The 26,251-nt window shown below is 40.9% G+C and overlaps 3 protein-coding genes across 4 annotated transcripts in view; 2 read left to right on the top strand and 1 right to left on the bottom strand.

Annotated features, from left to right (window-relative positions):
* The window catches only part of phip (PHIP subunit of CUL4-Ring ligase complex), a 35,697-nt gene extending 30,787 nt beyond the window's left edge, over positions 1 to 4,910 (top strand). Inside the window, exons 39-40 of the mRNA XM_083898760.1 lie at positions 121 to 267; positions 827 to 4,910. Coding sequence (XP_083754886.1) covers positions 121 to 267; positions 827 to 1,533 — 854 coding nt within the window. The 3' untranslated portion in view covers positions 1,534 to 4,910. The remainder of the gene's footprint in view (positions 1 to 120; positions 268 to 826) is intronic.
* Positions 4,911 to 5,748: 838 nt separating this feature from the next.
* On the top strand, positions 5,749 to 9,724 carry LOC310934955 (uncharacterized protein). 2 transcript variants are annotated; one of them, XM_083898764.1, is made up of 7 exons: positions 5,749 to 5,884; positions 6,188 to 6,348; positions 7,284 to 7,373; positions 7,496 to 7,584; positions 7,919 to 8,079; positions 9,234 to 9,350; positions 9,439 to 9,723. In XM_083898764.1, exons 2-7 carry the CDS (start codon positions 6,224 to 6,226, stop codon positions 9,547 to 9,549), a joined length of 693 nt encoding a protein of 230 aa, XP_083754890.1. In that variant the 5' UTR covers positions 5,749 to 5,884; positions 6,188 to 6,223; the 3' UTR covers positions 9,550 to 9,723. The 2 variants fall into 2 exon arrangements, with proteins under 2 accessions (XP_083754890.1, XP_083754891.1); XM_083898765.1 differs by having other exon boundaries at positions 5,791 to 5,884; positions 6,191 to 6,348; positions 9,439 to 9,724.
* Positions 9,725 to 9,765: 41 nt separating this feature from the next.
* irak1bp1 (interleukin-1 receptor-associated kinase 1 binding protein 1) lies at positions 9,766 to 11,643 on the bottom strand (the record flags this gene model as incomplete). The annotated part of the gene is made up of 4 exons (XM_083898766.1): positions 9,766 to 10,086; positions 10,164 to 10,294; positions 10,379 to 10,460; positions 11,369 to 11,643. The coding sequence occupies 4 exons, from the start codon at positions 11,641 to 11,643 to the stop codon at positions 9,831 to 9,833; spliced, it is 744 nt and encodes a 247-aa protein (XP_083754892.1). The 3' UTR covers positions 9,766 to 9,830.
* Between the last annotated feature and the right edge of the window lie 14,608 nt (positions 11,644 to 26,251).

The following is a 26,251-nucleotide window of genomic DNA, read 5'->3' as shown; positions in this document are numbered from 1 at the left end:
TGAGCTTGCTTATGTTGCACATGTACATTTTGCTTCAGGAAATACTGTTGTGGTAACAAAGTGTCTCGCATTAAATGTGCGGAGCAGTTCACTTTAGTTATTTCTCTTTGCCTTTTTCAGAGTCGACTCGTTCACTTAGGGGTCATAACTCTGTTTTAGCTTCAACATCACCCGTTGCTGAAAAGGTGACTCCATCTCCAGCCCCAGAGAGTAGTGGTGGAGGAAGCACCCGGCGGAAACTCAGGACGCCTGTACGACATACACCTGGTAAGAGATGGTGCTTAAAGTGTATATATGTGAAATATGTCACTGCAGTCCCAGTTCAAAACACGTTTTTGTGTTGCTCTGTGTTAATGTGCACAACCATACACGTACATATGGTGAGAGGAGATGACAAGGTGACAATAACTGACTTCAAAAATCCTCAAAGATCCTCATGTTACTTCTCCTCTTGTTGAGACGTTTTGAGAGGGTTAGTGAGGCTTTTTTGAGCTGCAGCCCAGTGTGGTGAAGTAACTCTGCTGGCATCATGTGTGTCAAAGTACTATGATTTGAGGCGTTATTTGGTGAAACAGAAAAACACCAAACCAAAACATAGTTTGCAGCCTGCAAATGAAAACTAAACTGTTGTCATCAGTGAAGCCATTATTTCAAGTTAACGTGTTTCCTTAATCTCTGGTGACATATCATGGAAATTTTATGACTTAATAGAATACGTTCTTTACATATAACCCCTTTTAATACTATATAATTATAGTTTGAAGTAAATGTTACTTTGCTGTTATTGAGGTTTTACTCCCTTTGATTTAATGTTTGTCTTGCTCAGTTTCTCCTGCCAGCCCAGTCCAGACCACAGTCCACCTGAATGGTCACAGCAGTCCTATGACGATGGCCGTGGGGAAGAAGGGACGGAAATCCAGAACGGAACAACCGCTGAGTCCTCCAGAAGTCACAACTCCAGCAAGCCCTTCCAGACCCCGAGGTCGCCCTCCAGGAAAGAAGAGAGGCAGGAAGAGCAAGCAGGAACTGGAAGAGATGAGGAAGAGCGGGAACCACAGGAGCTCCACCCCTGACGATGAGCTCGACCAATCCACTGGCGACGAAGGAGGGACATCTTCAGCGCAGGAGACATCTGTGCTGTCAGACTCTGGTGCACCGTCGACACCGAGACGCCGCGGTCGGCCCCGAACAATAAGAACTGATGAATCCACTCCACCCACAGAGTCGCCTGAGCCTGAGCCCCTGAGGAGGAGCAGCAGGAGGGGAAACGAGGAGGTCACCCCTCCGCCGCAGACTGTCCATCAACGGTCCAATCGCAAGGAGTCTCCAGAGGAGGACGAGGGGGACGAAGCAAGTGGGTCCATGCGCACACGTAACCAGGGGCGACGGTCAGCGTGGTACATGGAGGAGGACTCTGAGGAGGAGCAGAGGCAGCTGCTGTTTGAGGACTCGTCTATCACCTTTGGCACCTCCTCTAAGGGGCGTGTCCGTAAGCTAACAGAAAAGGCCAAAGCCAACCTGATAGGCTGGTAACTTAGGAGATACACAGGATGTGACAGGCATTTTAAGAGATCACAATCTCTTTGCGTCAGAGGAGTAATGGGCCAAGTTGTGGAAGTCATGCTTATTTGTGTGCATGTATGTGTATGTGCCTCTGGGTAGCTGCTGCTTTATCTGCTGCTGTTGGAAGCCGAGGCTCTGGGGAGACACAGCAGCGCAGTGACCTGTCCAATCCTCCCTCTGTCGGCCCAGAAAGCACATTGCTATGGCAACCAGTGGATTTCAGACAACATATGTTCAAGCTCCTCTTATTACATTATTGGTCCATGTTGGATCTGATAGATGTTTGCTGACCCTCGTGTTGGTGGTCTTGTGATTGGCTCCTGTCCAGTGAACCACTCCTCACCCTTGTCTGACCGTAAACACTGCTGGTGTCAGACTGGACAAGACAGTAGCAGAGTTTTAGTACTTGAAGATGTCATGAGGACAGATGGACGTAGCTCATCTCCGTCTTACTATTTCAGAGAACTGGTCAAGTGTCGGCGGGGTCGGTCAAACCTGCCCGCTGAGTTAAAATTGTAGAACAACCGCTGGCCTGATAACATCTTTCACCCGCGTCATCATCGTTCCTCTTCTTTTTTTATATATATGTGTACAACCCACAATTAGCTTTTTCTAAGATTTGTACGTAATGATCGGCTCTCTGTTTTGGAAGTCTTACATGTTGGCTGACATGAGTGTGTCTGTCTGAGCTAATATACCAAATGTTGTACCTTTGCAGGTACTACAGATCAGTAGGTTTTGTTTACTATTGATGTGCTTGGGTGTGTGGGTGTTTTCTTTTCTTTCTTTTTTGCATGTTTGAAAGATGAAGAACCTTTTCTTTTTTTTTTCTTTTTTTTTTTAAATAGACACTGTTTTTATTGTGAGGAGAAACAGGATGCATGGATGAAAGGATTCATTTGTATGTTTCGATCATCCATGTGTCAATGTGTCCTCAACATTAGCAATACCTTGTGCCTTTATGTCTCCTGTGTGTGTGTGTGTATGTGTGTGTGTGTGTGTGTGTGTGTGTGTGTGTGTGTGTGTGTGTGTGTGCGCGTGTGTGAGTATAAATGTGTGTGCGCGTGTGTGAGTATAAATGTGTGTGTGCGTGTTTGGCCTCTGCCCTGCAAGGTACATGTGCCTGTGTGCGTATGAACTTATGTCACGATTCTGCAAGTGTGTGTGAAACTGAAGGAGCGCGTGCATGTGTTTTTTAACAACGCAACTGAGTGAGTGTGCCATTCACTTTCAGCGTACAGACAGTGGCATACAGTTTGATCGTTGTGAAACCTCTCAAAGAAATGTATTTATAGCAGTTTGAAAAAAAAAAAAAAAAAGACTGAACTGTTATTGTGAACATACCATTATTCCTGTCAAATATATGGTCCTATAACCAACCTATCGTCAGTTTATACCTAAGGTACAGCGAGTGGAGCGCTGGGCTTTAAGATGCACTTACCACAGACCAGTTATCAATGCAGTCATAGGGAGTAACCCTTTGTGTTTTACAACTATTAACATAGACAAATGAACTTTTGAAATGTTGATATGTTTCTATTTGACCACAAACACTCACAGACACACAATCCTGTCTCACTTGTTCCCACACTTTCTCACGTCTGAAGCAAACAGGACAGAGGCAGAACTGGTTCAGAGTTTTGGACAAAAAGCCGAGAAAGAGAAAGACGATTCCTAAATTTTTCTGATTGTGTGCCTTCGCTACTCTGGCATGATATATGTTTTCCCTTTGTTTCTTATTTTTAACGGGGGGGGGGGGGGGGGTTCAGTGGACTGGACTCTGGGGACAGGACTGATATTGACAGGCTTGTACTCAAGGCTGAGAAAAGATGGAAAAATGAACAGTCTGACAGACAACAAATATATAATGTCACTCTCTTGCTCTGTACACTGAATGGACCAAATTTACAAAGATGGCGGCCTCCGAGTTTGGCAGTGAAGGCTAAAAGATGACACTTGTGGGGCAAACTGCAGGAGAAACCTGGATGTTTGCATCCATCTGATTGATTTCATTGATCTTCCTTGTCACATATTATTCAACATATATCTGATCTGCTTATCATTGTTGTTTTGTTGTCATGGATAAGTTGATGCCAAATGTTTGTGTTTGGGCACTGAGATTTTAGAACCTGGCTTTTGAATGTGTTTTTATTTTGTTGTCGTTTTATTTAGTGTCGAGCTTCTTTTTGCATACGACGTGTCAAATGTTTTCTGTCTGTGTGTCCCTGCCATTTTGGACAATGTCTCAGCAGCTTGATCTGTGGAGTTGTATTGCTGGAATGGTGTTTTATACTCTGCCACACTTATCTGAGAACACACTTCCTTTTCTCCCACCAATGCTTTGTTTATATTGTGTATATAAAGAGCTTTATTGCATAATGAAGATGGCTGAGAACAGTGACGCCATCTTCCTGTTGACATCAAAGTCAATGTTTTTTCTTTGATCAAAGTAGGAAGCAAATTATTCTTTGCCCGAAACAAATCCATATTTTGCAGGCAGCGGTGTTGTTTGTTTTTAGGTGAAATGGATTTATTATACTCTACATAGGCACATAAAGGGGTTTTCTTTCTCAGTCACAATGAATATTTAACTTTACGCACAGATTATCATGATTTCAATGTTTCCAGAATCAAACTTCCTGTCAAATCTTAACTAGTAATGTTTACACAAGCAATTTTTGGCCTGCTGAAGCCATTGTTTCCCACGTTAATAAAAAAAAAAGAAGAGGGTTGTGTATCGCAGTCTCTCAATCATATCAACCACTTTTCTATATACGTTTGAATCTGTCAAAGTAAAAGCTGACTTAGTGTTGCTGGTTAACCTGAACCATGTTAGCGACAATACACAACCTCTAATTGTGAAAAAGGGGCCTTATTGAGTGGTTATTAGTCAAATGGGTTTAATCGATTGATTCTTACCTTTTCATACCAGTCACATCTGTCTTGTCTGGGTTTCTGCACTGACTCGACCTCATTGAGGTTTTGGTGTCAGCGCTTCACTTCACTCAGCTCTCGCTCTTTTTTTAGACCCTCGCTGAACATTTGTATTCATTTACCACGGGCCTGTGCTAATGTGTGGCAGAGTTGTGCTGTTTGGTTGGTCGTGCGGTTTCTGACCAGGCGTCATAGTGTTGGGTCAGAAGTTGAAAGGTCACCGTGTGTGTGTGTGTGTTTGTGAAGTGGCTGCATGTGAGCCACTGGGAAACATTTCTTGGTTGTTTTTAAGTTGTAATTGGATGTGGAAGAGGAGTGAATGAAGCAGGGAAGGGAAAGGGAAAGCTGATTTATGTGAACTAAGCGAGGACGTCTTTGTTAGTTTGGATACTTTTTTATATATAAAAGAATTAATGCAAAAAAAAAAAAGCATAAAGCTAGAATGTATGTGTAGGGGAGTACTGCTGTCCTGTTAGTTCATACCAATATTTTAAGTAAATAAACAGTTGTGTTTCCATATACACTTTAACTTCTGCTTTATTTATTTTTTGTTCACTTAAATACATGTTTTCCATTACAGTGAAGGTCAAATATACTTTTCACAAAATACAAGTTAAAATATGGATTTTTATTCTGATAAAATCACTTGGTATTTGTATGTATGTTTACATATAAAAGGAAAGTAAATGAGCCATTATAATATGGGGGGAAATTGCCTTCTGAGGGTGTGAAAATCTGCATTCTTGTGTGAGCATATTACAGGAAATAACAAAAAATACACTAAAACACAGAAACCTATCATAGTATTGTTAAAAATAAGTAAATCAGGCACAGTCGCACACCAAAAGAAGACTCATCTTTAAGTTAAACTAATAATAAAGGGACAATATTTCAGAGCTCTATTAAAATACTGTGAATACTTTCTTTTTTTATTAACAGACACTTCCATATCTGGGCCCCTCAACAAAGACTATTAAACTGTGAATGTCGCTTGGTTTATGGCTGAGTATAAGTAAATAAAATGAACTCAAACACAGTCTTTATATGGAAATAAAAACACCAGGGCTCAGCAAAGCAACACTGACACCTGGTGTCCACAGCGTGTAAGTGCGTCACTTGCCGCCTACTACGCGTTCAGCTCCGCCGCGTTGTCCTGACGTGGCGAGCAGCGAAAGGTCCGTCACTTCACCCGTGGGCTCCTGCTATTGGGTAAACTACTACGAGTTTGAAACTTTTGACAATAATGGGGATAAACAGGTGGCGTCGGCGGCGCGTGGTTTATGTAAATAAAACAGGAGTGAAAGCGTGTCACTGTGTTCTGGTTTGCAGACGCACTTCATGATGTCTGTCAGAGAGACGCAGGAAACACTGTGGACTCTAACATAAGGTAAGGACTCATAAGTTGATCATTTAATATTAAAAGTTTGCTGTTTACTTTTTTCTGTAGAGGTTTCCTTTCTGCTCATTTAAGTTTGAAACATCTAAAACAATTAAAAGGTCACTTTACGGCAGAATAATAATACTATAAAACAAACTCTGCTCTTCAGTTTCCGGTTGCGCACCTGCTGCCACATCCACATCCACCTGTCACGCGCTCCGGTCTCCGTCGTCATTTGCTTCTTTCATGTTTTTACGGCTGCTATTATCCACAGTTTGATATGTGACCACACTCCTGACCTGTCTCGTTCAGCAGGTGACATCATCATCATCATCATCATCAGCGGTCATGCCTCAGGTCCCCGTGGCCGTGGCGCTGCAGCTCGCGCTCATTCTGTCCGCGGTGCCCGCGCAGTACTTCATCTCCCAGTGGACCGGAACCAACGCCGCGCAGCGCTACCACGCGACCACGCGGTAAGTGTGAGTGAGTGAGTGAGTGACAGACATGTAATTTCTTTATAACGTATGTAAATGCATTTGTGTGTGTGTGCAGAGGCGATTCTAGAGTCTGTAGGGGCCCTAAGCAAAAATTCCCAGGGGGCCCTTCCTTCCAACCAGTGTTCATCACCATTATGTTACAAATAATCTGACACCAACAGAAAATGTATGAGTTCAAAATATGTCTGTTTTCAAAATGAATGAAATAACACGGAAAAACCTTGTACTTAAAAAGTATGTGAAAATATAAATGTAAAGAACAATAAAATACTGGAAATAGCTTTTAAAAAACTATATACACTTAGTAAAAAAATACATTACACTGTAAAGAACCCACATAATAAAACAATATGAATATATAGAACAATAAAATGCTGTAAATAACTGAAAGAAACATATATACAGTGAGTAAAAAAGTATAAATAATAATATATGCATTACACTGTAAATAATCCTCTTCATTTTCCAAATTGCACGTGTTGTTTGATGACCTGTTTTATGTATTTAATATTTAGTGTATCCATTATTTTATTAGAATACTGTAAGTAATTGCAGTGCAGTGCAGACATAAACTGTAGATTCATATGCAACATTTGATATTATCATTGAAGAGTTATATTTTATCATATGGAGGGAAAATCAACACAGAATGGGTTTTTAAGTGTGAGCTCATTGAGAATGAGGTTCAAATCGTAGTGTATTGTCCTGATTATGATGACATTAAGGGACATACTTTTTAGTAAAATGTCCTTTTATCTTTGCTGATTCCTGTGTTATATTACAATTTTTGTTCGTCACATGTAAATAAAGATTCCCCATCATTATTGATATGCTATTAGGATGCTGCGCTTTGAGTATTTCTGCTGTCAGACGTTGTTTCAAACATTCATCAGGTGACCTTGGTGTTTCAGGTTGATGAGAATTTGGAAAGACTGGAGAAAGTCGTACCTGAATGCCACAGCATGGATGGACTGGGCAGACCAGAAGATGTCCTATATTACGTAAGTACGCCAGAGTGTTTGTAGAGCCAATAACAACCGTTGCTGCTCCTCTACTATGAGAATCATTTTCATGTCAACTCCCGTTTTCACTCGACACTGAAACTATTCTGTGCTTTCCAAAGGTCTCTCGTTGGCATGCAGCAGGAAGTGAAAATGGAGTCACCTCCCGTTGAAACAATGATTTTTGACAATGACTTGGGCTTCTTTGGAGGTTTGTGTCTGTGTGTATATGTATATCTATATACTGTGTGACACTACTGTAGATATTTTTTTTGAAATAATCTAGGATTAAGTGGTTTTGATCTTGTAGCCTACACAGGTGTTGTTGCTATGTGGATTCAGTGATTTAAAGAAAAAAAAAAACACAAACACAGTCTTGTGTGAAACTGCATTTCAGTATTTTTCTCCCTTGTTTATCAAATAGAGCATTTCATAACACGTCACAAAGACTGGTAATCTGACAATCTTAAAGAAAATCAAGTATTCAAAGTGAAAAGTTCTTTCAAGTACAATTCGTCTTATTTCTTCGTTGTTTTTTCCCGCAGCGTCCAAGACCGCGCGCAGCCCTCGTCCTCCGTTTGTGTTCCTACGAGTCGGCGAGGTGGTGAGGGAGAGGAAGGGCAGCATGGTTGGAGTGGTGGTGAGCTGGGACTCGGAGTTGCGAGCCCCTTCAGAGTGGATTAACAAGGTGTATTCCAGCTTCGAGGTTAGCATCCACAAGTATTTCAGTATGTTGAAAAAACTGAATAGTTGTGTTAGTCCGACTAAAACCAGACTTTTAAAAGACATGTAAGCGCATGTTAGTGCAACTGTTGGACTTGCACTCCCACATAGCGTAACTGAAAGTGGAGTGTGTTCACTGAAACTGAACTCAAACTGGCCTAGTGTACTTCTGTCAGAGTGCATCTGAACCTGACCGAGCCTGACAGAATATTGACCCAATCATCCTGAACCCAGCAGGAGTCCTGGTTTTTTTTGTCTAATGTGGGAGAATTGTTGAGGAAAAGGACATCATCCATCATGGATGACTTCAATAGACTGTGTTCAGTGTGTTGTTGTACAGTAAAATAGTAAACCACGTTTACTATTTACCCCCAACAGAAACACAATCATGTATAAGTTTGTACTTGCCATCACTTTTCATTTTTTACATGTTTTAAAAACATTTATTTAATAAATGTTTACACCATATTAAAAAACAAACAAAAAACCCCACACATTTACATGTATTCGTTTTTGCTAGGGCTGAATGGTTTTGAAGAAATATCGAATTGACCACAACAGCTTTAGTGTGCGATATGATAGAGAATGGCATTTTTGCATAATTATTCTCATTTTCAGTTAAAATACATGACTGATCATAAAATGATGACTGATTTATATATGTGCAGATCTGTGTGAAACAAAGATAATCTTCAGTCTGTAGAATATGATGTGTACAGGCCACGACAATGTTTAATCTGAAATGGTAATTTTTCCAGACATTTTGGCTTGAAGAAATATTGCTATTTGAAAATTGCAGCAAGCTGTATTGTGATTTTGATCAATCATCTCTGGAGTGTTTTTATTTTTGAAGATTTTTCACAGAGAGACAGAATGAAACTCAACATTGTGTCAACTAGCTGCTAACTAAAGTTGTTGTGCTCTGTGACAGGTCAACTAGAAAATACCTAATATACTAACAATACTACATAAAGGGGTTGGACACACTTCATTCAGTGAATAGATTTCCCGCTAGTGCTTCAGAACTGCAAGTGATCCACATTATAGCTCCACTTACTCTCACATGGAAATGTTTAGTGTGTTCAAAAACAAGTTCATGACTTTAATGGCTGTGTGTGTGTGTTGTGTTGTGTGTAGGGTGGCGCTGCAGAGAGGACGCCTCACTACAAAGTTCTGTTCAGTGGGCCTGCGGGTTCCTCTCTGTTGGTTGCATATTTGCCTCAGACACAACTGGAGCGCATCACCGGGATGAGGGTAAGACGTGGAAATTGCAGCACACACACACACACAAATACACAAACACACATGATGGCCTTGGACTCACTGTTGGATGTCTCTGTAGCCAAACATTCCCACCCTGGAGAATTACTTTACACATTTTGACGGCGAGCGGTTCATCATGCAGCCCTGGCTCAGAGAGCTGTTTCCTGAAGATGAGATCATGGACGGCTGAAGAATCTGACTAAAGCATTCGATCCATCTGACAATAACATTTCCCCCTCTGTGGTCAGTTATTGGCCTTATCACAAGTTTGATGAGGTTTTAATGTATTTTTAAAAGACATGTTACATGATAATTATCAATGCTTGAAATGTGGACGTTTTCTTTCAATTTGCTGTACATAGAAATTGACATGACAGTGTTTGCTAAAGTCTAAAAATAACCTTTGGATCAGCTGCAATTGTGCAATAAAGTGTTTTAACTGTGGCAAACAGGCCTTTGGTTTCATGAGTTTTAGAGCTTTTTCCTGTCTCTGAGGCTGAAGGAGACAGTCACCCGTGAGGAGGCAGTGATTTTGGGCACATGAGGAAGGTGAGAAACGGGTGCAGCTCCCTGCTCTCCGCTCCCACAGTCCTCATCTTGGTCCTTCCACTCCCTCGTCCCCTCCTCTCTGACAAGCAGGGGGTGTCCCAGACTTTGTCCCAGGAGCTGACTGACTTCGTTGGCCTTCTGCTGAGCATTTTCAACTGCAGATACGCAAGCTTGCTTTCTAAAACAGACAAAAACACTGATTACAAGTGCTGCATCAAGCAGCGCTGTAGAGAGGTGTGCTTTGTTTGTTCTTACCTCAGTTGACTCAGGCAGCCTTCACTGTGGTAAAACTGCGGTGATCCCACACAGACACTCTTGTCCAGCTTCTCCAGCAGGAAACTGCATACCTGCTCCATCTTCTCAAAATCCAAGAAAGTCACCACCACCTGGGGGAACAATTTTCTTACACTGTCAGACAGACACAACTCAACAGACACACTCTATATGCTCAAGGCTAAGTACCTGAATACCTCTGCATCCATGTGGAACAGGTCTGCTTCTCTGTGAAGAAACCTCCTCACTGTGGTGTCTGTGTCGCTCACTCCATATTGTCTAAGCACAGTGAATGAATGTAAACACATGACTACTGCAAACTCATTGATTTTATATTTTAGGTATGCAACTAATGATCATTTGTACAATGGATTGTTTTGTTCATTATTTTCTCAACTAATAAATTAGTTATTTGGTCCGAAAAATGTCAAAAATGGTGTCAGGGATGGGCCAACTTGGTGTTAGTATCAGTCAGATTCTGTTCAAAATATCTGCACTTGATATAGAAGACACTAAATACAGTAACAATAATTAGAATACCTTCATTTAAGTTTTAAAACAGCTACAATGTGGCTTACAATAAAAAAAATAATGCAAGTGTTAAAATTATTCAAGTAATAAACATCAAACTAAAACATTCAACAATAATTTAAACTAAATCAATTAAAATTAAAAATGTATTGCACAGGGTTCTATAAATTTAACTTTATTATTAACATTATTCACTTGGCACATGCTGTAAAGCCATGGTCACATGATATCTATTAGTGCATTGGATATTAAACATTTTAACTGTATAGTTTTAAAGGATTTTCAAGTTGAAAGTCCTATATTCACACTCTCTAAATCGAAGAAATTATCAATTTTGTGATGTAATAAAAACTACATTTAATAAGTTCTGACGACAGGACTGACTAGGTTGTGTTCAGCACATTATATGACTACTACCACACTGTAAATGAGACATTTTACTGTACAGTTTATGAGAAATGTCAAGTTAAAATAACCATATTCTCTTTATTTTTTCACTTCCAAACCAGGGGTGACAGATTGAAGACTCTGGAAGTCTAAAAAATTACATTTGAAGAAGTCAAACCTAATCCTCTTATGTTGATAGACACACGTGGCAGCTAATGCTAAGCTAATGTTGTTGATCCACTCTTATGTAGTGTATGTTTTATTTTCACCTGACAGTCTGTATGATGTACTCGAGTCGTCGGGAAACGCTGTTTGTGACCTCGTTCACTGACTCCTTACTGTTGCTCACACTGACCCGGACCGAGACTCGGTCCGCCGGACAACAAACCTCCGCTGTCCCCGTCACCTGGACCTCCCTCACACGGTTACTGGGTAACTGCCGGTTAACTGTCCGTACTTCCAGCCCCTGCTCCTTTCCGTTACCGGCAAACTCCAGCCCAGCAGCCGGTAGTATCGCAGTAAACACTCTGCTCTGGCCGTCCATGGTGGAAACTAACTTCCCGCTGCTATGGTAATTGCCGAGGTGCATGTCGGGACTTGTAGGAAACGCCCACCAAAATATATTTCTTCTTCAATCTTTATTTATAGAGAAGTTAACGTTCAAAGTCATATATAACAAAGCAAAAACAACGCTCTGAAGTTTATGAAACAGAAACATTCAATAAAAACAACATTTTATGCAATAAAACAAAGTAAACAGCTAGATCAAATTATAATATGGCTTTGTGATGTGTGTCTTGAAGGGAACTAAACAAGTAGTTTTTAGTGATTGGGACATTATTATTATTATTGTTAGTAGTAGTAGTAGTAGTAGCAATAAAAAATGTTTTTCATTAGTATAAATGCGTATGACAAAATACAATTTGGTTTCATTTGGTTCACCCCATGTGACTTCATTAGTTTGTCTTGTGTTGTGCGACCCATTTTAATAAAATAGAAAACTCAACTGAAAATGTTGTGATTCCTTTACCAGTCTCAGGATATTTTCTCCACTTATGATGGATTTATGTCTGTGAAACATACAGACTGAGAATGGTTCACAACAACAAATCTACACAGGACTCTGCAGAGTTAACTCAACACTCTCCTCACACACAGGCAGACAGACTGCTTCTGTTGACAAACTTTCCGCCAAATACAAACTAGGGCGTGTCACTAAACAAGCAGGATGTGCTGGTTGTGTCCTTGTGTGACTGTCCAGCCAGTCAACTCCTGTACTACTATTTGTGTTGCATGTACAGTAAACGGATACAAATAAATATAAAATGTTATAAATTATTTAGCACTTATTTATTGAAATGGCTGCTAGTTTTGTGCAAAAAAGGTAAGTAACAAAACCACCAACATTCAAGTACAATACAATTTGCGTATAGTGTAAAACGGTTACAGTTGTTTACAAAATTAGAGGTAACAATATAAACAACATTAAGGTGCAATGGCTGCAATAGGCTATTTTTTGCAGAAATATTCAGGTACAATTGCTACAGTTGGCTCTTAGTGCAAAATATTCTGGTACATACATAGGCTGCTTACAACTACAGCTGTACTAGTATTTGCCAAAAAGGGACGCAAAGTGTTGCAAAGTGCCAGAAATAGGCTTTTTAATAATACATTCATTATTTATGGGTTAATGGGCCGAGGGCCGGCCAAAAATACTTGAAGGGCTGGTTCTGGCCCCCGGCCTTACGTTGAATAGCCTTGGACTATTACATTAGGTTTGTTTACATTGGTAATACATGGGCACACACGTGAGGTTTTCAGGACTTAAGGGGACATTGCATTGACTTGCATTCATTTCCTGGAGACTTACTCTAACCATAACCATAATTACTACTGGCCTAACCCTAACCCTGACCTTAAACTTACCATAACCCTACTCTCAACATAACCTTAAAACATTCTTCACCTTAAAATATAGTCATTTACATGATGGGGACTTGCTTTTTGTCCACATAATGTGACTGTGTAAAACAGATTTAGGTCCCCACAGCATCAGTAATACCTAGACACACACACACATAGTCGTAATTGTCACGTGGTTAGCGTCACACCTGTGACCGATTAGACTCATTACGTGTGCATTAAAGCTTCTCATCGTCATTGACAGGATATCGGTTGGAATGTAAATTATTTAAGTTATGCATTTTCACTCTTTTTGTGTGTGTGTGTGTGTGTGTGTGTGTGTATAGATAATTATTATTCATTCTTTTATTTATTTTGCAGTAGTAGTCCATTGAGAGCCACATTTTCATCCACACTCCGTACCAGATGGCGGCGGTATTGGACCCACTCGTTGCCAACCGGCAGGTTTTTCACCGGTGCTCTCCAACTTTAGAGATGAAACATCAGGTAAACTGTCATTTTTCCTGTTTGAATAATGATTTACTGAACCGGTTCACATTAATGTATCGGTTTTTATCATTTTCTCAGCCTGTTAGCTCAAACGAAGTGGTGGGGACAACAAGCTAGCCCCAAGCACGCGCTCGTTCTATCACACACAGGTGCAACAAACAAACAAACAGACAAACATTTCAGTCGCATTCTGAAGGATGTTTACTCATTGATAACTCTGCAAGTAAACATCCTGTGTCTGTTTGTGCACGCTGGGTTTGTGTTTAGAGTCTTGATGAGAACATTTTAAATATTTTTTGTGGTGTTGTCTTCGGTGTACAGTGGCACTACTACTCCATGTACAGCATGTAAATGAGAATAATCCCATGGAAATTATTATTTTTTTTATGTCAAAATGCATAAGCAACAAAATAGTGTGTGGTCACATGTTATTAATTTGTGTTCACAATTGATTAGTTTCCCCCCACATATCACTCCGTAGAATCCAGACGATGTGTGGTGAAAATGGGTTCCTTTTAGTTTAATTAAACCTCTAACTGTCCTGCAAAAGATCAACATGCAATTCAGACTAATACACCCTCATGCTGTGCATCACATACAATTACTTTTAAGGAGATGGGAACTTTACATGTACCTCTATAATTATCATGAAGTAACTTCTGTTTCATGTTGAGTAGCATTATGCTCCATTTCAGCTCACATTCACTAATTCAGTTGGTCAGTATCCATGTTTGGTCAGCAGGTGGCAACAAAGTATAATGATGGTGGTAAATGTTTCACTGGCACATGCAGTCAGTGATGCAGCAAGAATGATCAGGCCTTTTATAAACGGTACCTAGCCTTATGTAAAAACGTTGCTGCGTTCAATGTTCATTTTGTGTTTTTCTTGTCATTTAATTGTATTGAACAAAAAAACACATTCTGGGGCCCACAGTTGGTGGTGTGTAGTGCTTAGCATTCTTGCCTTTGCAGCAAGAAGACCTGGGTTCGAGCCCCGTTTGGAACAACTTTGTTACAAGGGCCTTTCTGCAAGGAGTTTGCATGTTCTCCCCATGTGTGCGTGGGTTTTCTCCTGGTTCTCTGGCTTCCTCCCACAGTCCAAAAACATGCGATATGGGGATTAGGTGAATTGGTCACTCTAAATTGACCGTAGGTGTGAGAGTGTGAGTGAATGGTTCTTTGTCTCTGTATGTGGCCCTGCGATGGACTGGAGAACTGTCCAGGGTGTACCCCGCCTATTACCCAATGTCAGCTGATGGGCACAGCACCCCCCAGGACCCTCCAGTGGAGGATAAAGCGGTAGATGATGGATTGCATCTTGCAGCAAAAATGGAGGCTAATATACATTTGTTGTGTAGTTTTTGCATTGAGTGTGCTGTTGAATATTTGTAAAACAAAAAGTGCAACAATAGTTTAATGAAGTTAGCCTTCTGGAAAAAAGTATAGTATCTTATTTTTCCCTCCTGTGTAGTGAAGGGAAATGCATAATTGTGTATCTCATATGAAAGCAACAAGGTATTTGTAAAGCCACAGTCTCTCCATGCACTGTGGACCTTTGATTTGCTGCCCTCTTTCATTTTTCTGAGGACAGTGGGGAGCTGCGGAGATTTGATCCAATTCTGGTTTCTTCAAACAGCAAAGTTTGTTTGGTCTCCCTGGAGTATTAAACTGTGAAATGGACTTTATAATCACAACCTAAAAATACAAGGCCATATTTGTTGTTGTTGTCTCTGGTTTCTCTGGTCCCCCAGTATGCTCTGTGAAACCCAAGATCTGATGCGCGGCTTTGGCCGAGAAAGATGCAGCAGCCCAACAATAGGCTATTTTCATATGTGAGAGAATGAGGAAGATAAGGAGACCTTTGCTTTTAAATCGCAGTCGAAGTCCTGACCATTTTCCTTCTGTGGCCTGCAAACCATCAGGACATTTTCATCCACCTTCCGGTCCATCTGTTGCTCTAATCTCTTCAAAAACACTGTCTAGATTCCCTCCACACCTCTAACTCCAAATAATGTTTAATGTTAAGTTAGTATGGTAAATTAAATTGATGGCAAATTATTTGTTCAGTTGGTGATCATCATAAGGTTTGTGACCACTTGCACAAACAAGAGTCGATTATACTCTTAATGCATAAATTCTTTTTTTTCTACCCAGTGATTATATAACTACCACCAGTTTAACAGAACACTCTGATGTCTGCTATGAAATGTTCTAAAGATTTATGAAAACCAAAAAACGATTGTACTTGTGTAAATAAAAAGATGGTCAAACTGAATCGGGGGCATTTTTGGCCTCCATTTTGTCCCTAGTTGTTGGGTGAAAAGGGTCTGGGGGTCCTTAGATGGAGACTGTGGCCACTTAGGGAAAAAAGATTTGACTGTAATGGTCTCCAAATCTGTTGATGTGTCTCCCCCCCTCTCTCAGATGAAGTAATAAAGTTAGCTGTGTTGGAGGCCCTCCATGTCTCTCCATAGACCACAATCAAGGCCCGTTCAGTTTTATTGCAGTTTTATTTTCATATTGTCCAAGAAATCTCCAGACTCCCTCCTGTGCCCGTTGCCATAAATCGTATATTTTGACTGTATTTCTTCCACTCTGCGTTTTTTTATTTATGAGTGAAGGCGATAAAACATGCAGCATGCACTCTGTGTGTCCACAGCTGTCATCTGTCTCTGACTTTATTGTAAAAGGGGGAGAAAAAAAAGTCAAGTTTCATTTTTTATTTCCTGCACAAATATCCCTCTTTGTTTAAAAACAGATGCTGATAGAATGAGGGGAAAAAAACCAATAAATGTAGATGTCATTGTTTACGTCTCCAGACTCCTCCAATGAACAGTTTTATTGGTTATAAAACCAACAGTATTCAGCTGTGTTGGACAATAAGCTCAGGTGGTGATCATTGTTTCATCAGCAGGAGGTTCTGTGAACTTATGAGCTCGGTCAAATCACAACTCGAGCTGGAACTTCATTGTTGAGACCATCTTTAAATTGAGCTAATGCAGTGTGTGAAATGTATGGTTTTTCAGCTGTGAAATATGGTCGAATGAGTAAAAAAAAGTCCCTGCACAGAGGCCGTCTAGTTTGTAAAATTGTTGGTTGTATAATCCTTTTATAGAATGTACAGAAAGAAAGCTTCCCAAGGCTCTTCGTGTTTCATATTTTACGTACCGACATAACTCTGCACTTATATTTATATATCCCAACATGAATGACTAAATGGTGTTTTGTAGCTTTTATTTACATTTTTTACAGATGCACAGACCACTAATGATAAACGGGTTACTCTTGCACAATGACTACATTTTTAAGCCATTTGAATAGTTGTAATAATAAATGTAAAATTATGTTTGATTTTCTTTAAACAATGTCTGACACCAACGTACAGTGGAATTAAATGGGCATACTTAATCATTAAATAAATGTATACATTTGGATAATTCATTTTACACGTCATTCCAAAATGAAAAATTTGTGACATTGAAAGCAGAAACATTGCGGCGACTGTGAGAGTTGATGCTCATAGGTCCTGAGAGACGAAGAACAAGGCTGAGTTCACTGCTGAGTTCTCTGCATGTCGGTATATTATCAGAGGTATTTTCTCATGCTGTCATTCAGCTCCACAGTGTCCATCTCTGTAAACAGCTTAGAGCCAAATAAACAGTCATGTCCCCAAATCCTCTTTTCTCCCATCAGTGAATAGTTTGTATTAGCCGATAGTTTGTCATGTACTGTATGCACAGTGCATTTCTACGTGTACCGTTTGTGCCTATAGTAATCTGTGACATTATGGCAGCGTTAATGGAGTGATTACATATCTCAACACTTAGGATGAATGCCGCACCTTTCCTGTTCCGTCTCCTTTATGATGCTCTGATGACAGGTTTCTATGTTCGGCATACACATACAGTATATATTTATTTATACATTAAGACACATGGTACACAAACACACTTGGGGCTGAACCTGTTGTAAAGACCTCATAAAGACCCAACATCTGTTTATTGCAATGCACACCAGAGAGGACCGTGCAGCTCAGACACCCACCCAGATAAATACCCACTCACTTAAACACATAGAAAGGTCTGCATGTTTTAATTACTGTGTGCAGGGGCACTCACAGGTGCCGACACTATAGGCACTGCCCCATATATGTATGTGTGTGTGTGTATATATATGTATATATGATAATGAGGTGTGTGTGTTGGGAGAAGGAAACACGCAGAACCTTGATGCTTTGGCCCTGCTTTAATCAGGTCAGCAGGTGTCATTTTATGCAAGTTGTGCTTCATTAGGATTGTTGGACTTTTATTTGTACAAATTATAAATGTGTAGTTCTAAACCCTGCTCGTATTCTTACCTTTTATTAAATGTACATTTTTAAGGCTTTGTCTGTTTTCCATACCCCATTTCTCTCCATTTTGTCTTCTCTTAAAGATTTGTGCTTTTTAAGGCCTAGTTGAGTTTCAGGACTCCATTAAAAGTTCAAAGGCAGCGTTTACTACTGTAACTGGAGCTAGTCTGCGCTGAGGCTTTTCACTAATGAGTGCACAACACACACACATATATGCACACGCAGAAAAGTCAAATACACACAACACATGTTCCCCTCATGAAGGCTATACAACGCTGTTCCCCACAGAGTCCGCAGAAACCGTGTCCGTTTGAGTGCCAAAGATCGATCACAGACTTAACAACCCTTTCAGCGCCCTGTCCCTGTTTGTTCCGTATGTCCACTTCTCCTGCTCCTCTCCTCCAAACAACAGAATCACACTGACAGATGTGTGATTTCATACGATCATTAACATTGGATACAGCCAGAGCTCCGTTTCGTGAGAAAATGTTTTCCCGATTTTCTGTTTATGTCCAAACACATTTAATATCAAGATGCAAACAATCAAAACTCTAAGATCTGACTCGGTCAATTAATGTGGTTTTGTCATTATCGCCGTCTCTGTCCGAAAGAGCTGCTTTTCTCTTGCATGGTCCAGTCACACGTTGTCGCAGTACGACAGTCTCACTAAAACTCCTTTATGCTTTTAAGCCCTCACTTCCTCAGTTATGTCTCGGTTTCATGTCCCACTTTTATGGTGCTGTATTTCTTCCTGTAATCAAGTTTCCTCACAGGATATTCTGTCTGCTCCAGATTATACGTGATATGCTGAGCTGCTGTTTCTCCGTGCATGCCGTAGTTGTCGAGTGCTTGTGTAATTTACCTTTTAAAGTGGACATGCTCTCACAGTGCATTACAGACAAGTAAATAACCAGAAATAAATCGTTAATGATTTCACAACCCTATACTTTCCACAAACATTTTACAACAAATTAGAATTTAATAATGTTTGTTTAGTCTTTGGAGTTCTGCTGGTTTTGACCTTCCGCTCAGCCGTGTCCTCGGATGTCTGACATTCCAGAGTAAACACAAAAACAAACACCGCAGACAGTGAGGCCTGGGATTAGACTGGTGGTAGAGACATATTTGCCCATTCTGAATTCTCTCTCCGTCTCTGTGTATTCTGAGAGTTTTTGTTTTAGTGGTTGGAAATTTATTTTCAAGAAATCTGCTGTGTTTCTTCATTAATTCATTTTCTATTTTATACTTTTTGATTTAATTATTCATTTTAATGGGTAAATGACACTCGTCGAAGTATTATTTAGTTAAAATAAATAAATTGTGCCACCATACAGCTGTTGCAAAAGATCCCAAATGAGGCATTTACTTATAACCTTAATCCTGCAATTTGCTCAATAGTTAAAGGTTAAAAAACGCTACTTGGTTTTATAAATTTAGACTCCACTCCTAAATCTCGATATTAATAAATAGCATTCGTTGATATTTATTGTTTTGAAAAAGACCGTTGGAAGAGACGTTCAGCATTTTAACATTTAGTAAATGTGTTTTTGGTCCAGAAGCTTAAGTCAGAAACTCAAAACACCAAATGTTTATTATTAGCCCATTTGCAGTGGAGTTGCCTTCAGGGGCGAATCTTCAGCAGTGACCTTAGACCCCACCGCTCGACTCCCTCCACACTGCACCCCCCCCCCCCCCACTACCTTCTCCCGACTCCCATTTGTGGTCCGAAATGTTGAAAGGAGAATAAAAAGAACACAACGGAACAATGTCTGAGGTCATCTTAGCAGTGGCTACCATTCCAGGAACGGCAGAGGTTTCTGAGGCAATAATCTTTTACTCTTTTGTTATGGCAGTGTTTCAGAAGAGTGAAAAACATACTTCACAGCTTCTTTTTTAAAACAAAAAAAAAGTTTTTATCCAAGAACAGATCCTGAGCGATAAAAGTGGATGCTCATGCTTTAACAACTTACCACTCTCACTCCTTTCCTTTCTCCATTCATACCGTGTCTCAGTCTCCCCCTCTTTTCCTTCCCCTCCTTCATTCTTCTTACCTCTTGGGAGCGGCAGGAGTCTGCTGCCTGTTGGCACTGCGGATAATAAACACCCCAACCCACCACTATCCTGCACCTAGGGGCAGGAAACCCCATACGTGCGCACCTGCATGGGCTACCATGACAACAAGGACCATCTGTCCATCAAACCAGTGTCTGAAAGAACCTGTTCTAAGGCATATAAACACATGTAAACGCTCTCTGTGACATGGTGGACCAGGGTTAAGGGTTAAAGAACCCCATTTCCTGTCCAGACAGACGAGGGCCAAACACCCCTCCTTTCACTTCCACAACATGTCTTTCTCTTTCTGCCATTTTCTTGTTTGGCTTCTATTTTAGTTTGAAATTCACTGCACTGCAGTTACTTTTTTCTTTGTGTGTGTTTTTGGTTGTGATTGATGCCGTATTTGTAATGGTAGCCTCGGCCTATGGCCTTAGCTCATCCTAGTGATTATTAACCAAGCCGCCTTTTTCTAATAGTAGCTCTTAAATGCAGACCAAAGGCTGATTCAATAAAGCAATGGAGTAAGTTAATCTCAGAAAAGTTGCCATGTTTTTCTCAGACTGCTCTCAAGAGCTTCATTAAAGGGGCATGATACTTATGTTACACAGATTTGAAAAGGTTTTGGCCAAGGATTAATCTTAGTCACTATTGAAACCAGCTCCTCTAAAATAATTTTGAGCTCTGTATTAAATCAGCAGTCTACAAAAAAAAGTCTGTTTGATGGCCTTTCAGAGCACACATGGCCAAATACCGTATATCTAGATATGCTTTCATGCATTTGAACTACTCGAGGTATTTGTAATTTATCCTCTAACAAGCCTCAAAAATGGACACATCACTTGCAAAGCAAGCACGACTTGTGTGTTTTTCAACTATCCAGAATATATTTGACTTCTATTCTGCTTCGGAGTGAGCCTCTGTGGTGCAGGGCCGGTCTGGTAATAGCCTGTGTGCTCTGCTGCGCTGAGATTAATGTGAAGACTTATTGATGTAATGATGGAGCCATGAAAGAGCACTCTGGGCCATGGGTTAGGCCCAACACATGAGCCTAATGGACTCTGTGTGTATGTTTGTGTGTGTTACATCTGCATGTGTGCGCAGTTTTGGACAGAAACAGATGAAATTAATAGACTTTGCTTTCATATGAGAGGAGCTCGACAATTGAGTCTGTGTATTTCTGTGAGATTGTGTTGCATGTATGAAGTACCTGACTTAAGGTGTGTGTTGAAATGTCAGCGTGCCTTTACATTAACATTTGACAAGCCGTATGACCTCAGACTTCCCTTTTCTCGTACACTTGTAATTTCTGTGCATGTGTGTGTTTGCCGATGTGGTTCTCAGCTGCCCGCTCTTTCTTTCTTCTGTGAGAGGGCAGAGCAGCTTCATACTGACCCTGCGGGACAGCGTGGCCGGAGGCAATGTAGAGGGAGGCTGAGTAAATACGTGAGAAATTAAAGTGGTACCTTCACAACTAGTGCCCTGTGGTGTGTCTGTGTGTGTGGGGGTGTATCTGTGTCTCCACAGATTCTCTGGTGAGGCCCAGCAGGTGCTGACAGGACCCCCTTCATCTCCGCTCCCACTATAAACCTTGTTTTCTTTGTGCAGTATATAAATACGTGTCTATGCATGTGCATGTCTGTGCCAACAGGCTTGATCTGTTCAGCGTAGGTCTGATGTTGAAGTGATTGACAGCAGAGCAGTCACAGGGGCGATTGAGAGCAGTTGTGGGAAGAAAGGGACCTTACAGCCTCACAGCGCCCAGCCCTGAGGCAGAGAGTGAGACAAGTACAGAAAGAGAGAGGGACTGGGGAGCAGAATGACATTTCCTTCCTGTTTGATTCCATTGAAGAGGTATTTTACCCGATAAAAATGAAGTTACTTGTGAAAAGTGGTCTTCATAATCATCCTGCCTATTAACTGAAGTCATGGGTGGGAAACCCTGGGGACTAGAGGTTTATGGGAAATGGCTCATGCATAGGCAGTGATGTCATACATAAGAGACAGACCAAACTCTCCCTCGCTGATATGGTAAAGGGAGGGCAAATATCAAAAACACCAAAACCTCCTTAACTAAGCTGAACTGCGATTTCTCTCAGGCCCTCAATATTCCACGAGTTGTCAACGTGAGTTCATGCTCAAAGAACTCGGAGAAGGGCTGATGTATTTCCAAAATGTGATAGAAAGTAAAACAAAAAATCTTTGCCTTCATTCTTATGGTTCACTGATTTAAGTTGCATGCCATTAATTCTGTGTTATAGACTCATATCTGTGGTATTTGTCAAACCTCCTTGTCTTGCAATCATCCTGCAATTGCTCAATCTTTCTTATATGTTATATAGTGTGTAATAAAACAGAAAAGCCCGATAAACGATCATTAAAGAAAAAAAAGAAAAAGGAAATATTTATTTATTCATTTCATTCAAACCTCTGTATGTGCTACAGGCAGCCAGAAGTGATGCTCGACAGACTCCAAGGAAGTAAACCAGGCATGAACTATCAGACAATTACGCATCACTGCAGTTCTTGGAGGAGAGAAGTGCATTCATGCAGGTTGGTGAATAAAATCTTATCTGAGGTGTTTTTGCCAAATTTATGTGAACATGTGTGCAGGAGAGGTGACCGCAGTGTCTATTCCAGGTACAGCACAGGAGAGAATGTGGGCCAGTGGCCATCTGGGCTTAGAGGTGTCTTTAAATGACCCAGGTGTAAATCTACTACCTATGTGCCGAAGGGCATGTCCGCTTCTCTCAGGCCCACAGACCCACTCGGATCAATAAAGTTAACTCAAAACATTCACACTCTGCCATCTGAAATCAACCATTTAATGAGTTGCTGTTCCTGTAAAAGTGGAAAAGGCCCCATTCAGATTTATTAGAAAAAAAAAAGCGAGAGAGTAGAATTCCAGAGAGGAGGAAGAAGAAGAGTAGGAGGAGGAGGAAAGAAAGAGGCTGATCTACAGAGTTTCTGTTTGGATTGGATTTCAGGACATCTAAAAGCCTGAGGCTACATCTCAACGAAACACGCAAACTATGAAAAAAGATTCTTGATCCACTTTTTATAAGCAAACGCATTTAAATAGAGGTGATTAGATGCTTTTTACAGTGGTAAGACTGGAAAGGCTCCAGGCTATAAAAAAATGTTGAGAAATGAAATTTCACTTAGAATACTGAATGTAATCCAAATATGGGGCTCTGCTTTCAGAAATCACTTCACCAGCAGCAGAATGGCTCCTCAGCATGTTCAGCAAATCACTATAAACTTCTAACAAACAAGACCAAAGCGGTTGTATGAGTTACCTCTATTTCAGCAGGCTTTGAAAATCCCTCGTACCCCTGATGATGTGTGAAAGAAGTTCTGGCAAACTGGTCGAACTTTTACTAAGACCTGGAGACGTGGCCCTCATGCCTTGCATTAGTTTAATAAGAGAGAAGTGTGGAAAACATATTCCTGGTGTGCTTATAATGTTTGAGTCCGTAATTTCATATCTCTGTAATTTAAGGTTAAGAGCCGCAGGTTGAGTTTACTTTGTTGATGTAGCAGCAGCAGCAGCATTCACTCGAATTGATGTTTCTTGTCATCTACTCCGTGTATTACGTCCTCCTCAGTTTAGCTTTTGGCTGCTATCACTGAGACACCTCGGCTCCCTCCTGGGTTTTTATCCTTGTATGTTACTATAGGACACGGCCCATAAATGCACCCAGCCATGTTCATCTAAACATCTACCTGAAGCTCATCTGATGATTGCTTTATACTGATGGAGTGCCTATTAAGTCTTCCAGTGAGTCTCTGCTTCCAAGAATTTCTCTGTCCACCACTGGCCAGGGCGTCCCCTGGGTCCACACAGGAAGAGGAAGGAAGACGGATGAAATTGTCCTTTTTATAGCAATGTCTTACTTTTAGGGTATACATGACCACATTTTGGGGTAAATCCTTTTGCAGCTGCCACACAGAAGGAAGATCCATGGGGCCGAGTTACCTGCGTACACTGCTTTTATGGTGGCTGCAAATAAAACTCTATAGGCACGGATGGAAAGAATTGCTCTATGGACTGGATGCCGTCTCATCAGGTGTGATGTTATGGGGCTAAATCTGCACATTTTTCTGGACACGCAGAGTGACAGGCGCTGACAATTGACGTCACAGGTCAGGAGCAGTGAGCACATATGCTCTTCAGCTCCTCTCGTCAGAATGTAGAGACAAGTAGATTTGTTTTCAGGTTAATGGAAAGAGCCTGTGACCTACTCAGAGCAGGAATGGTAGCAGAACATGTGTGAGGCTCCGGCATATTTGTGTTGGTAATAGGTTGTTTGGGTGAGTGTGTTTTTGCTGCTAATGGGGGTTTAATTTGATAAGCGGTTGGCGGATTTGTCCGTGCTGAGATGAGAAGAAAGGAACTCTGGGTTCTGTATATTTTGAATAAACATTAAGAAATTTGCTCCAGGTTTCCCCCTTTTCTCTTAATGCATCTATTGCATTATTTGGGTAAGGGTGCAACTTTCAGCGAATAATTTTTTTACTCATAAGTCTACTCTTAGCAGGGTTCTTAGGAGTAATTCTAAGACGCTTGATAAATACGGGCCCTGATCTGCCCAACTGATACAAAGATGTAGCAAAACAGCGCTGATTGTGCCATGTGCTTCCCAAAACAGTTATTTAATTGATTACAAGCTCCACAGATTACAGTTCCACAGCTCCAAAGTTTAATCCATGCATTCTGGTTCTTGAGGTCGTCCAAACCTAGCATTTATACTCCGTGTATAAACCCTCTTGCTATAGTATGGGAGACATATGTAGCTGGGTGTGGAAATGGAGGGGCGGTAATATAGTCACAACAGAGCGTTCGGAGCCAAAGGAAACAGGGGTCCCTCTCCTTCTTCTTCAACCGGATGAGAAGGCGAGACCACACGCATACCACAGTTTATACTGTACATATCTCTAGATCAAATGGTATCACTTTTTTGACACATTTGATTCTTGTAGCTTTTCTGATTATTTTCCTCTCACCCTCGTTCTTAGATGCACATTCTGTTCCTTTCTGGACAAAGAGCCATATTCCCTGTAGGGATATGCTTCATGAATGGCTCCACTGTATTTCTCTTATCTTATTTATTCCTCCTTCTCCTCCTCTTCCTACTCCTGACCAGGAAGTGAACTGAGACAGACTGTACAGTCTACTCACACTCCTGCTTGAATGTACACAGGCACACAGATAGCAAACATTTACATATAGATGTGCTTTTTTGTACGTCTTGCCAGCGACGCACTTGTGCATGACCTTAAACACCCACACTGTTTATTTCTCTTTGTCTCCTGCTTTCTCTGTTTTCTTTCCCCCCCCTATATTTTGATGGTTCAGGCCATTTCTACAACTCTGTCTCCACCTCGGTCTTGCCCTCTGAGCACTGTGTCGGCCTTTTGGCAGATGAAAGAGCAAGTCCAGCAAGTTAAACTAAGGTCAGATGAATAATGTAAACTTGTAAAAACAATTAAGAGATTGTTCTATGACAGTAAAATTGCAGGTATGGCACGCAAGATGAAAATCTGCAAACTCGTAGCTTCGGTGTCATGGGGGTTTATTTAATGATCAACTTTCTTGGTCCTTGTTTGAAGTGTCGTACAATAAATAGTGTTATAGTGTTTCACTGGAGCATGTAGGCATGTTTTTTCATTAAGCATTATGATACCACAGTCATGTGTAACACAGCAGTTCAGTTGTGATTTCTTTTTGGGTGTGTGTCTTGGTCGTCTTGAAGCTGCAAGTGAAGAGACTCGTGTGTCTGTGTGTGTGTGTGTGTGTGTGTGTGTGTGTGTGTCTGTGTGTACATGTGTTTGTGGTGTTATTCCAGGTGTTTTGTCGGGAATATTGTATGTACATCAGCTGGAGACCGGAGAGAGAAGCGGTACCATCCTTCATCACCACACATGGTGTGTGTGTGGGGAGAGAGAATGTCAGAGGAGGAGGAAGTGAGGGTGGATTTTCTGAGATCCATAGACACCCAAAGGTGCTTTGATATATTATATGTAGAAGAAATGGAGGACGGGAGCCAGATCTGGCAGTGGTGTGTGTGTGTGTGTGTGTGTGTGTGTGTGTGTGTGTACATATCTGTAGAAGGCTGTGAGGACAACTTTAGATCCAAACCTATCTTTGTGAGAACATGGTTTTAGGGTCAGGGTTAGAATTGGGTTTAGGTTAGGGTTTGACATTCAGTTGTGATGCTAAAGGTTAGTGTAAAAGCCTATAGGAATGCATTATGTCTGTGATTGTCCACGTAGAAGAATGCTGTTCTCGCTGAGCTGTCTAGCTCTAAAGCTCTGTGTCAGGTGTTTCACATGG

The sequence above is a fragment of the Microchirus variegatus genome (assembly GCF_963457635.1).
Source record: "Microchirus variegatus genome assembly, chromosome: 12".
Taxonomy (NCBI): domain Eukaryota; kingdom Metazoa; phylum Chordata; class Actinopteri; order Pleuronectiformes; family Soleidae; genus Microchirus; species Microchirus variegatus.
This window is presented reverse-complemented; position numbering and strand designations above follow the sequence as displayed.